This window comes from Etheostoma spectabile, chromosome 5, assembly GCF_008692095.1.
Source record: "Etheostoma spectabile isolate EspeVRDwgs_2016 chromosome 5, UIUC_Espe_1.0, whole genome shotgun sequence".
In the NCBI taxonomy this organism is placed as follows: Eukaryota; Metazoa; Chordata; class Actinopteri; order Perciformes; family Percidae; genus Etheostoma; species Etheostoma spectabile.
In genome coordinates this window covers 5,177,539-5,190,838 of record NC_045737.1, presented here as the reverse complement: position 1 = coordinate 5,190,838, position 13,300 = coordinate 5,177,539, and the positions used below count along the sequence as shown (strand labels likewise).

The following is a 13,300-nucleotide window of genomic DNA, read 5'->3' as shown; positions in this document are numbered from 1 at the left end:
GAGTCTCTCTCTCCCGCTCAAATGCATTCAGTAAAGGAAAACACAACAGCTGATCATATTGCAATTATAACAACAAGTGCATTTATACATTGTTCCATTTTAGATCGCGCTTCCTCGACGTCACCGATGTCGATAATGTAATGCTGGTGCCTCGCCAAAACCACCGCACCATGTTAACCAAACCAACTACTAGTTGTAGCTAGTCATATTTATAAAACACCAGGCAAACCATATCAGACAAACACTGCAAAAATTACACTAATTAAGCGAGTGTGCGTCTAATTTCAGTAACGTTAGCTATGTAACGTTAGCTAACGTGTGCAGCATCGGCTAGCATGGGTAACGACCGTAGCTCGTCAACGTTACGCATATGTCCGCTTTCCCAGAAATGTTAAACATTGGAATAAATAAAAAGCTAAGTAATACATGTCAATTTTAAACACATGCAAGTATAAAACTCTGGAGTAGTTACAGCCAATATTTATCAGCGCTTGGCGAGGTTGCTAGGGAGGCATGTTTAAGTGAATTTTGTAAACAAAATAAACTTTATTAAAAAGCGTTGTTCGCCAGTACTCCAGCAGAGGACGCTACGTATTGAATCGATGTAACGATGAAGACTGGACTAGACCAGGACTAGACGTCTATGGACTAGACTGGAACATATTAGCTGGCTCCGATTGTATATATTAACTATATAGGCTACATGATGAAACCTAATTTAACCAGGAGACTTTAACCGGGGCGATTCTAGGATCAAACCTTTAGGGGGGCTCAGCCCCTAAGAAAGTGACACCGTGCCTTGCTAAAGTGTTGTCGGTACCATAGACCGTTAATTTCAGATAGAATGCAGGTTAAGTTACTTCCGCAGTTGTGTGCACTTTGCCAAACGGATGCTCTGTCCATCAATAATATACAGTCTATGGTCGCGATCCGTCCTGCCAGCACGATCTGTTCTGCGCATGTGCATATTGTGCATGTATATCATACGCGCATGCTATATGATATCATGATGAACGGTATGGAGTTAGATTCCTGCCAAAGGTTGTACACAAAAAAAAGTGTTTCACACAAATAAAAGTTGTGTACAAAAAAATGTGTTGCACACAAATAAAAGTGGTTTGCAACTGTCTTCAAACGTTACACCACATAAAACTTGTTTTACAAACTGTCCCCAAACGTTGCACTCAAAATATCATTATAAAATTGTCCCCGAGTACAAAAACGGTCTCGCTCGCTCAAAACAGCCTCTCCGAGTCGAAACAATTCCACACCCCTCTGTGGCAAATTCTGCCAAAAGTCACATGATACATGGGAGTAGTTTGACTTTGTGACAGCAGGGGGCGCTCTCAAAACAATTGAAACGCCCGGTTTGGCTGAGGAAGACAGACGGCATTTCAACAGCTAACCATGAGCCACCCACAGGGGAGTTTCCAAACTTCAAGGTGAAAAATTAATATCGACTATGCCATAACTATGCAGATAGAGCATTACAATTTCAGTTAAAGGCACCGCTATGTCACGGCAAGGGACCATGTACTTTCAAATCAAATATTGTTGTAGGCTTCAAGTGCCTATACAATAGACAGTTATTTTTTTGTAAAAACAACAAACATAAACCCGAATTAGATCTGGAACAATGCCTTATCTTGGTATCCACTCTGGTATCTATTTAAAATACCACAATAAAGGGAGAAGCTAACAGAGGGTCAGATATTAATATTTCACCGTGAAAGTTGGAAACTTCCCTGTGGGTGCTCATGGTGTAGCTGTGAAAGAGCGCTCCCTGCTGTCACAAAATCAGAACTACTCCTAAGTTATCATGTGACTTTTGGCAGAAATTTGCACAGAGGTATGTGGATTGTTTCGTACTCGAGGAGAGGCTGTTTTGAGCGAGCAGAGACCGTTTTGTAATCGGGGACAATTTATAAATGATATTTTGAGTGCAACGTTTGGGGACAGTTTGTAAACAAGTTTTATGGTGTGTAACGTTTGAAGACAGTTTGCAAAACAACTTATTTGTGTGCAACACATTTTTTTATGTACAAACAACTTTTATTGTGTGAAACACCTTTTTTTGTGTACAACCTTTGGCAGGAATCTAACTCCATAAACGCGTATTTACGACACTGCACGATCGGTTCACATAGACAGTTAAAGAAAGTTTGTTCGCCCCACCGGAAAGCTAACGTTAGTTTAGCTAACAGCTAACTCGGCTAACCACTAGGAGAGTCTATGGCTGAGACAGCATGTAAAATGAATGATGAATGAAAATAACCCTTAAATATGTAACTACGGTGGCCCTGAGTGCAAAACACAACAACAAATCAGAAAACAACGGCAAATCAAAAACACAACCGCAAAAGAGAAAAAACACAACCACAAAAAGAGAAAAACCAACCACAAAAAAGAAAACACAACACAAAAAGAGAAAACACAACGACCAAAGAGAAAACACAACGGCAAATCAGAAAACACAACACAAAAGAGAAAACACAAACACAAAAGAGAAAACACAACGACATTAACCAAAACGGGAAGGTAGGTACTGTGACAGATATCCAGTATCACGTCATATTCATGTCCGGCATCAAAGTATTGCTTAATAGCAGCGTGTACCTCGTCATTTGTGGCGTCATGATTGGAAAAATGGAAACAACCCGTCTTTCGGTTCAAAGGAAGGAAGTTCTTTGTCCAATCAGCGACGATTCCTGTTGCCCGAGGTACTAATACCTTTCCGTTTTGGTTAATGTCGTTGTGCTTTCTCTTTTTGCGTTGTGTTTTCTTTTTGTGTTGTGTTTTCTCTTTTTGTGTTGTGTTTTCGATTTGCCGTTGTGTTTTCTCTTTTGTCGTTGTTGTTTTCTCTTTTTGTGTTGTGTTCTCTTTTTTTGTGTTGTGTGTTCTGATTTGCGTGGGTTTTCTCTTTTGTGTTGTGTTTTTGATTTGCCGTTGGGTTTCGGTTGTGTTGTGTTTTATTTTTGTGTTGGTTTTCCTTTTTGTGTTGGGTTTTCTTTTGGTTGGGTTTTCTCTTTTGCGGTTGTTTTTTTGGAGATTCATTTGCCGTTGTTTTCTGATTTGTTGTTGTGTTTTGCACCTCAGGGCCACCGTAGTTACATATTTAAAGGGTTATTTTCATTCATTCATTCATTTTACATGCTGTCTCAGCCATAGACTCTCGGCTAGTGGTTAGCCGAGTTAGCTGTTAGCTAAACTAACGTTAGCTTTCCGGTGGAGGCGAACAAACTTTCTTTAACTGTCTATGTGAACCGATCGTGCAGTGTCGTAAATACGCGTTCATCATGATATCATATGAGCATGCGCGTATGATATCACATGCACAATATGCACATGCGCAGAACAGATCGTGCTGGCAGGACGGATCGCGACCATAGACTGTATATTATTGATGGACAGAGCATCCGGTTTGGCAAAGTGCAACAACTGCGGAAGTAACTTAAACCTGCATTCTATCTGAAATTAACGGTCTATGGTACCGACAAACACTTTAGCAAGGCACGGTGTCACATTGTCATTAGGGGCTGAGCCCCCCTAAAGGTTTGATCCTAGAATCGCCCCTGGTTAAAGTCTCCTGGTTAAATTAGGTTTCATCATGTAGCCTGATATAGTATAATATATACAATCGGAGCCAGCTAATATGTTCCAGTCTAGTCCATAGACAGGTCTAGTCCTGGTCTAGTCCAGTCTTTCATCGTTACAATCGATTCAATACGTAGCGTCCTCTGCTGGAGTACTGGCGAACAACGCTTTTTAAATAAAGTTTATTTTGTTTACAAAATTCACTTAAACATGGCCTCCCTAGCAACCTCGCCAAGCGCTGATAAATATTGGCTGGTAACTATCACAGAGTTTTATACTGCATGTGTTTTAAAATTGACATGTATTACTTAGCTTTTTATTTATTCCCAATGTTTAACATTTTCTGGGAAAGCGGACATATGGCGTAACGTTGACGAGCTAGCGGTCGTTAACCAATGCTAGCCGATGCTGCACACGTTAGCTAACGTTACATAGCTAACGTTACTGAAATTAGACGCACACTCGCCATTAATTAGTGTAATAATTTTGCAGTGTTTGTCTGATATGGTTTGCCTGGTGTTTTATAAGAGATATGACTAGCTACAACTAGTAGTTGGTTTGGTTAACATGGTGCGGTGGTTATTGGCGAGGCACCAGCATTACATTATCGACATCGGTGACGTCGAGGAAGCGCGATCTAAAAATGGATACAATGTATAAATGCACTTGTTGTTATAATATTGCAATATGATCAGCTGTTGTGTTTTCCTTTACTGAATGCATTTGAGCAGGGAGAGAGAGACTCCAGCAGTGACAGCGCCGATCAGAGGATAGCCAGGCAGAAAGCTGCTCAGTTCCTCAGGGAAGCCGAGAAATACAGGAGGCAGTAAGTGTCATGGATATAAAACAAAACAAAACTGTTTTATATCTGGACGTGTTCTTCTTCTGTTTCTTCTTTGGATTTTAACGGTAGCTTGCATCCTTAATGTTGCAATACTGCAATCTTTTGGAGTTGGTTAACTCTCACAGTGTCCAGTAAGGCAGATTCTCCTCATAATCTAGGCAAGGCAAGGCAAGGCAGCTTTATTTGTAGAGCACATTTCAGCAACAGGGCAATTCAAAGTGCTTTACATACAATCAGTTAAACAGATAAAACACAAGTACAAACAGTTAAAAATCATAAGCATTAAAAACCGATAAAACACATGAATAGACAGTTTAAAACCAAATAGAAACATTAGGACACATAAAACACAAGAATAAAAGTTACAGTGCAGCATAAGAAAGAAATGAGCATTAATTTAAAGAAAGGCAGCATCAAAAAGAAAGCTCTTCAGCCTTGATTTAAAAGAACTGAGAGTAGCAGCGGATCTGCAGGTTTCTGGGAGTTTGTTCCAGATATGAGGAGCATAGAAACTGAATGCTGCTTCGCCCTGTTTAGTTCTGACTCTGGGGACAGAAAGTAGACCTGTCCCAGATGACCTGAGAGGTCTGGGGGGGTCATAGTGTAGTAGCAGATCAGAAATGTATTTTGGACCTAAACCGTTGAGTGATTTATAAACTAGCAAAAGTACTTTGAAATCAATTCTTTGAGACACAGGAAGCCAGTGTAAAGACTTCAGAACTGAAGTGATATGATCCAGTCTCTTGGTCTTAGTGAGGACTCAAGCAGCAACATTCTGAATCAGCTGCAGCTGTCTGATTGATTTTTTAGGGAGACCTGTAAAAACCCCGTTACAGTAGTCAAGTCTACTGAATATGAAAGCATAGGCAAGTTTTTCCAAGTCCTGTTGACACATAAGTCCTTTAACCCTCAGACCTGTTCTCATTAGGAAGCTGACCGAGCATCTTGTGACCTTGTTCACTTTCAACACACCTGTTATGCCAACTCGTTTAATTTCTTCCCACATGTCCTATCTTTCTGATACATATTTCCTGTAACTGCAACAAGCACATGCTGGACAGTTTCTGGTACCTCCCAATGATGACAAAAACAGTTGGATTCTTCCCTATAATGTGATGTGTGCTAAAAAGGTTGATGTGTCCTATTCTCAGCCTACTTATTGTTACTTGCTCTTTCTGTTTTGTTTACCTACTTCTTAACATACCTACTCCTTTTTGGACTGAGAGGCAGTTAGTGAAGCTACTCAGGATCATTTCACATTTAATTTAAATCTTTAAAGCCTTAACGTTCACTGCGGAGATACAGTGGGTAATAAAATGACAGGAATGTCCTACAAATTACAATAAATGAAATCCAACATTACCACAAACTACAGCCTCAAAATAAAGTACACCTCTTGCACAGTTTCAACCAACAATATGTACCATGTGTATAAGCATTTTTTTTTTTCCTAACGTCTTGAATTGTATGGTGTTTGTTTTGTTTTGTCTAGTCTGTGTTTCATATATGTTTGTAATTTTTAGCCCTAATTACTTTACACACATCTTTTGTATGAGGAGTAAGGTAATGCTCTTGTAAAAGCTTGACAATAGCAAGAACTGATTTGGTGCTGCTGAGTCACCACTGTAAGCCCATTTTATACTTTTACTTTAAAGTTTAATGTAATAATGAGAAAAGAAAGACACATTCTGTATTCATGCAGTATTCATGTAACCAATCACTTAACCACTAACACATAACATTAATACGTAAACTTTGTGAAGAGTTTAAACCTTAATGTCCGGTGTGTCTTCACAGGACAATGATGTAAAATACCGCTTTCCTCACAGGATTGAAAAGTTGGAGAAAGAGAGGACGCTGACTGCTCAGTGCAGAAAGAATGGCTGGACAGATGTGCCTGGAGAAGTGGAAGAGTACGAGAAAGTGCTGGAGGAAGAAAGAAATGCTGAGAGTGGGTGTTTCTTTGAATCCTCCTTCCTAACATTTCCCCCAGATGTTTTAATGTGCAGGGTGACAGGCCCTCTGAGTCAGCATTGTTACTGTGGGGTATTAAATACTAGATTTATAGATTTATATCCAGTTCCTTTTCTCTGCCTACTACCTGGAAGGGGAGTCATAGCAATAAATCATTGTTAAAGGAAACACCCACCATCAACACTGCCACTTTAATCAAAACTAATTGTAATGTTCTTTGCATTTTTTTCTTTAGAGACAAATCTTCAAAAGCAGCTAGTGAAGATTCATAATGGTGTGAGGAAATTTCAGAGACAGCTAATAGATGTGAAGCCAACTCCTGAGTGTAAGTTTTGCCCCTAGTAATGTTTGTTTATGGTACCTTAAAAACAATTATGGCATTTTTATTGTATCACTTATTTAGCTATTTTGTGAGACATTCAGTACTTTGTTGTCATCATTTCTATCAATGTTTGTGCCGTTCTGCTACATCAATATAAAAGATACTTTTGTAAAGTAGTTTACTGCCTAATAAAAGAATTACATCATGAGAATTGAGGATTTTAGTGTCATAATCATGTACAGTGCAAATCTGATTGTTAATTATGTTTCTGCATTTCTACTTTCAGTGATTGAAAGACTGAAGAAAATAATGTCAGAGGTGGAAATCTCAATTAACACCCTAAAGGAGGAACAGCGTTCATGGTAACAGGATACATTAGACAGCGTTAGACCAATTTTGACTCAATAAGCAGACATATTGAAACCATTGTAAAATGTAGTGCACAATAACCCTTTAACAAATGTCACCTTAACTTCCTGTACTACAGGCAAGTGACAGCTGCTGCCCAGTGTTTCCTCCACACTGGGAATGAATAGGAGTGTAAGACAAATGTTGGTTTGGCCAGGTTGTCTCAGTGGTACAGTAGGCGCACATTTACATAGAGGTTTATGCCTCGATGCAGAGGTCCAGGGTTTGAATCCAAACTGTGACGGTTTCCTGCATGTCTTCCACCTTTCTCACCTAATTGTCCTGTCAAAGATTAAAGGCAGAAAAGCCCCAAAAATGTTTGTAAAAATATGTTGAATAGTCAACCTCTGTGTTTCTTTGTTCCTCTCAGCGTTGAGGAGCTTTTGAAGGAGGAGAGGACATGCAGACAGGAGATCGTTGCGTATGAGAGGAAGATTGAAAACTTGAGCCTGGCTGTAAAATCTGACCCCAGACTACCCACAGCTCCCACTGTTAAGGTCTGCCTATCCTCATCTTCTTCCTTTCTCTGTTCATCTCTGTCCATCTTTTGTACAATGAAAGAAGACCGAGAGTTTGTGTTTGGGTATTGAATAATTATGACCCATGCAGTATATGATTCAATAAGTATTTTTTTCATTAGACCAAACCACTAGACAGAGACCTCCCTGCGGAGGTCAGAGCACTGGAGGCTTTCCTGCTGAAGACCGGAGGCCCTTGTGGTGGCTGGGACCAATATGACCACCAAGCCTTCCTTAAAGTAAGACATTATTGTTATTCTGTCTTGATAATTTGTGTTGTAATGAAAAATCTTGTTCTCACTCACCGATCACCACTCCTTTCGAGTGGTATTCAATGTTTTGCTTCAGCCAACTTTAGCAGATGCCAGACCAAAGGTAAATCGCCGTAAGATCCCTGTCTGTCTTACTCTCATCTGTTTGATTTACAGGTTTGGACAAAGCACAGGGGACAACCAGCCTACAGCAAAGAGGTCAAACTGTACCTGCCTAGTAAAACATTGGAAGAGATAGAGCAACATGAGGACTGGCATCAGGAGCTGATCTACCTACAGGACAGAAAGAAAGAGGTAGAGACAAAACATGTATGAGGTCAAAGAAAAGCAAACCTCATTTGATAAACACAACCGTCACAACAGCATCACAAGAACTGGCATGTTAAGATGAAGATAAAGAAAAAGAAAAATCCCTCACAACGCTAAGTGAATTTAATTCAGATTGTGCCATTTTTTGTTGTCAAAATAAAAAAAGTAAAAAAAACACTAAACTGATTTTGGTCAATTATATTATTATTTTTTTTTATTATTATTATTATTATTATTTTTTTTTTTGATATTTACATTTTACCTTGTCCACTTCACCAGGTTGTATGAACAATATAGTTCAACCTTTACTATAAAGTGATGGGTTTCAAATATTGTGCCTATATTGCTTATATATATATACAGTATATATATATATATATATATATATATATATATATATATATATATATTGCTTACACTTGTATTCCATTAAATTCAGTTAGACCTGTCTTTATTCTGTATAAACATGCCAGGAGCTCAAAATAAGCTGTTTGATAGCTGTGGTACACTAAATATTTTGGAGTTTCTAGTTTTCATTCTCGCTACTTTTCTTCATGCAATACCCAGGCTATTCAGCGGTGGAAAGCCAGCAAGCATCAGGAACGCCAGACCAGAATACAGAGTCAGGAGAAGGTGGACGAAGCAAGAATTAAGGAGAAGGGGGCCAAGAGCCAAGTCCACCAACATAGGTGAGTCAGAAGTATAGCAGAATAAAATAAAACAAACAAACAGAAAGACGAGGTGGAGCAGACGTTAAAACTGTTTAAATCACCCACAAGTCATGAGATCCCCGCCAGATCTGATGAGCACCCAAGGTGTTTGATTGGTCACCTTTTAAATTAAAATGTTTTGGTGACATACTGTGTCTGTTTTGTGTATTCTTTCCTCTTCTGTTGAAGGACTGAGGAGGAGAGGAGGGAGGCAGCACAGCGACTGGAGGAGTGGAAGGAAGAGAAAAGAAGGAAGGAGGAACAAGAAGAGGAGCAGAGGCTATCTGAGGAGATACAAAAGAGGAGACGGGCAAAGGTGCTTTTGCGTGGGGGTGTGTGTGAAAAGTAATTTCACTGTACTTGTGGTTATTTATCATCAAAGACAGTGCCATTGTATTGGTATGAACTCATCTGCGTTTCTGAATTCATTAAGCATGATAATCGACACACAGAACATACATACATACATTGATGTAAAAAATGTAGGTGCATCTTTGGTGCCCTCAAGAAGTATTTAGCTTTATCAAAATGATTTCTGTTTATCAGGAAGAGCGTCGCCGGCAGCTGGAAGTGAAGCTGACTGTTGTGGAGCAGCTACGACTGAAGAGGGAGGAGGAGGAGGAACAGGGGAGGAGAAGGAGAGAGGAGGAACAGAGGGAGATGGACGAGAGGAGAAGGGAGGCAGTAAAGGGCATCAAACGCTTTACTGAAAGGGTACAAAGTCTGAGAATCCCAGAAATACCAAGAAACACCAGTCAGTTTTGCCTGGTGTTACCACTTTCAATGGCTAGGCTTTCTCGCTAAAGCCCAGTTTTTGTTATGTGAAGGGATCACATTATTTAAGGAATGTGAGGTTTTTACCATTTTTTTTTTTTTAAACGATGGAATAAATACAAAGGCTAATGTCAGAAGAGAAATCACTTTACTATGTAAAATACAAAGCTTTTCTCTACCTTTCTGCAGGATCTTCACAAGGTGGAGGCAAAGCTTCAGGAGAAACAGCTCAGGGAAAAAGAAGAAGAGGAAAGACAGAGGAAAATCACTGCTAAGTTGAAGGAGAAGGTAAGGGCCGTACGGTGAACATGTTAGACCTCTTACACTCCTTAACACAAAGGGAAACATTTGAATCACACAATTTGAAAATCTTTAATGAACAGGGATGTTTAGGTAAAGTCAGTTTGTTCCTCATTCAGGTGGATAGTCACATCAGCAGAGACCCCTCCAGGCTTACCCGTCCCACTAAGGGTTGGGAGGAGCGAATGAAACACGTTGGATCTTCAGGAGGAGGGCCTGTGCTACAGATGTTTCACAGGTCTGGTTGCCCCAACTTTTATACAATCGCTAGGTCAGGTTTCTGTTTCTAAGGACTGCTTTGGCAGTGAACAGTCATATTAGATTACTGGGTGATAAAACCTCAACCTGGTTGAACAGCTAACACTTAAGGTCAGCTGCTGGTAAGCTTGTAACGTTACTGGAGATATATTAATGTTTTCAGATAAATAATCTTTTGCTTGAAGTTAAAATGAGCCTCATTCCTATGATAATATAATAGGTGATTGCTTGCAGAATCACTGAACTCTTGTATCATTGTGTTGCAGGGCTGTTCCCACTTGGAGACAAGGCCTTTGACAAGCAACAAAGGAAGTTAACTAAAATACATTCAGAATGTTTTTTGTTTTTATATACATTATATTAAATGAAAATGTATGCAATGAGACCTCAATACCAGATTGTGCCTTTCCTTGAATCTACTGTTTGCTGCTGTTTGTTATAATTTACTTTAACTTTTACAAAACCATTATTTTAAATAAAAGCTTTTGTAAACTTCACAATTCATCTCATGTGGTCAGTTTTTACCCTGTTAAAAATGGCGGAATTGGAACAGCAAAAGTTATATCGTAAGACATTAAAAAAAATAAGAGCTCAAACTTCTTTTTTTGGTACATCCCTGTAGTGTGAGCTTTTATTTTGAAAAACAAACATACCGGAAAAGATTCCTTATAGGTGCGGATGCAAAGATGGCGGAAGAGGAGAGCCAATTTGAAGAATTTGACCAAATAGACTTTTTAAGAGATAGACATGTACGATTCTTCCAGAGAACACTTCAGGTGTTACCTGAGAGATATGCCTCGCTGGAAACAACCAGGTACGTTTGCTTGAATGAAAAGTGTTGCTTTATGTCATATGTTTTGCTGAAGAACTTGACTAGCATTGAAGCTAACTGTTGTTCAACCGCTTTGAATGAAGGCTAGTGCTACTTAGCTTAGCGGGCATGCTAACATAATGTCAGAGAACTTATGGCAGATCGGCTGTAGTAAAACGAAACTAAGTGGGGTACGACACCGTGTTCAACTAATTCAAAAACGTTAGTACGTTATGTTATCATAGGAATAAGGCTCATTTTAAAGTGAACTTAAAGCAAAATGGATTCTTAAGTTGGACAGGTCATTTATTTGTGAACATTAATATACCTCCAGTAACGTTACAAGCTTACCAGCAGCTGGTCAACCAGGCTTTTTTTTTAAAGGCTGGTGCTTTATCACCCAGTAATCCACAATTTACATTGCCACTGATTTTATGGCTAGCTGTGACTGCATTCATTTTTATAGCTTGTATATATAGATTCTTCTGTCTATCAATATTAACTGAGTAAACATTAATAAGATTGATGTCTGCCTTCTTTCCAGGTTAACTATCATATTTTTTGCCCTGTCTGGTCTCGATGTGCTGGATGCTCTGGATGTGATTGATAGAAAAACTATGATTGAGTGGATCTATTCCCTGCAGGTTCTACCCACAGAGGACCGTAAGTCTCATATCTTCTCACTTTTTCACACCTGACTGTGAATAAGATTAGTTTTAACAGTTAATTGGAAAAGGTTTGCAGTACAAGTACTTATTACAAGTACTACAAAGGTTCACATCATGACAGGAAATCAAAACAGAGCAACAAACTACATCATAGGGCTAGGTATCGCCACTGATTTCCTGAATTGATTCTGATTCCCGTGGTCCCGATTAGATTTTTCGATTGACTATCAACGAGATTAGAGATTTTTGAGTTACCAGTATTCAATATCATTTTTTGGTATTCTCAATAAACTAGTACTGTAAATTACAAGGAACTAAGGATCGACCAATATGAATTATTTTAGTGCTTATTTTATATTATTTTTACTCATCGGCCTTAACCAATGACCAATACGGCCTGCCGATATTTGGAGCCGATACTGCTTTTGCTCCCTCAATTTACACCATAAAAATGTAAACCCTGCCACACTGGATTTGTTTTTGGAATCTGCTGTGCCATTTCTTTAAAAATGATAAACAGTATTAAGTGGACAGAAATAATTGTGCTTTCTTTAGTGCAGGGATGGGATAAACCTAAAGCAATACATCACCTGAATGCCCTAGGTCTGTAGTTTTTGGTTTCATGAGGCTGTGATTATCCCAATGGTCACAATAAATCATTTAATACACTAAATAATAATTTGGGCTCATTGAATCCACAAAAGTTTCGGCTTTCAGTCATATCCAATTTCTGTTTGGTGACCCCAGTATGCAGAAATATTCAAATATACTGTTTTTAGAATAGGGGCAAATAGCACATTCATATTTCAGGAGAAAAACTGCATGTTTTTGCATAAGGTCAGAGGTCAAGGGGTGGCCTTGCTAGTTTTTCCCTCACAAAAAATGTAGCCTAATTTATTTAGCTTCCTCACTATTCACCAAGATCCCTGGCAGTCCGCAGGTCTCTTAAGGCTGTTTTATACTGTACTTCTGCGTAAAATCCTGTAATGCGTAGCCCGACGTGCACCTCTCGAAAGATTTAACTACTATACGTCGCGGTGATGAATGTCACTCAGCCGTGGTCGTGCAGCGTTGCATTTCCCCCTACTCATTTCCTTGTTCTTTTTCTCCATTAACAACATTAAATCAAGTATAAAGGTCAGGCCACTAATGTAGGCTACGGCAAAAGCTCTGCGTGGAGCCTTCACAGGACCATAAAACAGTCTTTAGGGTTAAAGGATCAATCTCTGAATTTTATGAATCAATATCAGATCATTCAAATGAATACTGATTTGAATCTGAAAAAATATCCTAATCATGAATAAGTTGAATGAAGCGTAATCACCTCTGATACACAGAGCTAAAAGGCTTCTTAGGTATTTCTGTGATGGATGATTTAGGATTTTTCTGACACCATGGACAGGAAATTGCAGTATTGTATCAGCTTTTAAGTAAGAAAGACAAAAGAAACGATCACCGTTGAGAAAATACTTTGAGAAATACATTCTCCTAAAGGATTATTAGGAACACCTGTTCAATTTCTCATTAATGCAATTATC

The 13,300-nt window shown here is 39.0% G+C and overlaps 2 protein-coding genes across 3 annotated transcripts in view; both read left to right on the top strand.

Moving 5' to 3' along the window:
• The first annotated feature begins 3,763 nt into the window (after positions 1 to 3,763).
• Positions 3,764 to 10,780, top strand: ccdc112 (coiled-coil domain containing 112). Of its 2 annotated transcripts, none has more exons than XM_032515218.1 (14): positions 3,764 to 3,849; positions 4,323 to 4,420; positions 6,268 to 6,389; positions 6,648 to 6,737; positions 7,021 to 7,096; positions 7,513 to 7,639; positions 7,783 to 7,899; positions 8,089 to 8,226; positions 8,809 to 8,930; positions 9,141 to 9,267; positions 9,498 to 9,665; positions 9,915 to 10,013; positions 10,145 to 10,263; positions 10,550 to 10,780. In XM_032515218.1, exons 1-14 carry the CDS (start codon positions 3,805 to 3,807, stop codon positions 10,578 to 10,580), a joined length of 1,479 nt encoding a protein of 492 aa, XP_032371109.1. In that variant the 5' UTR covers positions 3,764 to 3,804; the 3' UTR covers positions 10,581 to 10,780. The 2 variants fall into 2 exon arrangements, with proteins under 2 accessions (XP_032371109.1, XP_032371110.1); XM_032515219.1 differs by having other exon boundaries at positions 3,770 to 3,849; positions 4,326 to 4,420.
• Positions 10,781 to 10,923: 143 nt separating this feature from the next.
• The window catches only part of pggt1b (protein geranylgeranyltransferase type I, beta subunit), a 17,611-nt gene continuing 15,234 nt past the window's right edge, over positions 10,924 to 13,300 (top strand). The window contains exons 1-2 of the mRNA XM_032515220.1: positions 10,924 to 11,097; positions 11,639 to 11,757. Coding sequence (XP_032371111.1) covers positions 10,970 to 11,097; positions 11,639 to 11,757 — 247 coding nt within the window. The 5' untranslated portion in view covers positions 10,924 to 10,969. The remainder of the gene's footprint in view (positions 11,098 to 11,638; positions 11,758 to 13,300) is intronic.

What these genes read in the sequence shown, in the direction of transcription:
- ccdc112 (XM_032515218.1), top strand. Translation starts at nt 3,805, where the DNA reads ATGGCCTCCCTAGCAACCTCGCCAAGCGCTGATAAATATTGGCTG. An exon ending in GCGCTGATAAATATTGGCTG is followed by an intron (nt 3,850 to 4,322) that starts GTAACTATCACA and finishes AATGCATTTGAG; the next exon opens with CAGGGAGAGAGAGACTCCAG. An exon ending in TCAAACGCTTTACTGAAAGG is followed by an intron (nt 9,666 to 9,914) that starts GTACAAAGTCTG and finishes ACCTTTCTGCAG; the next exon opens with GATCTTCACAAGGTGGAGGC.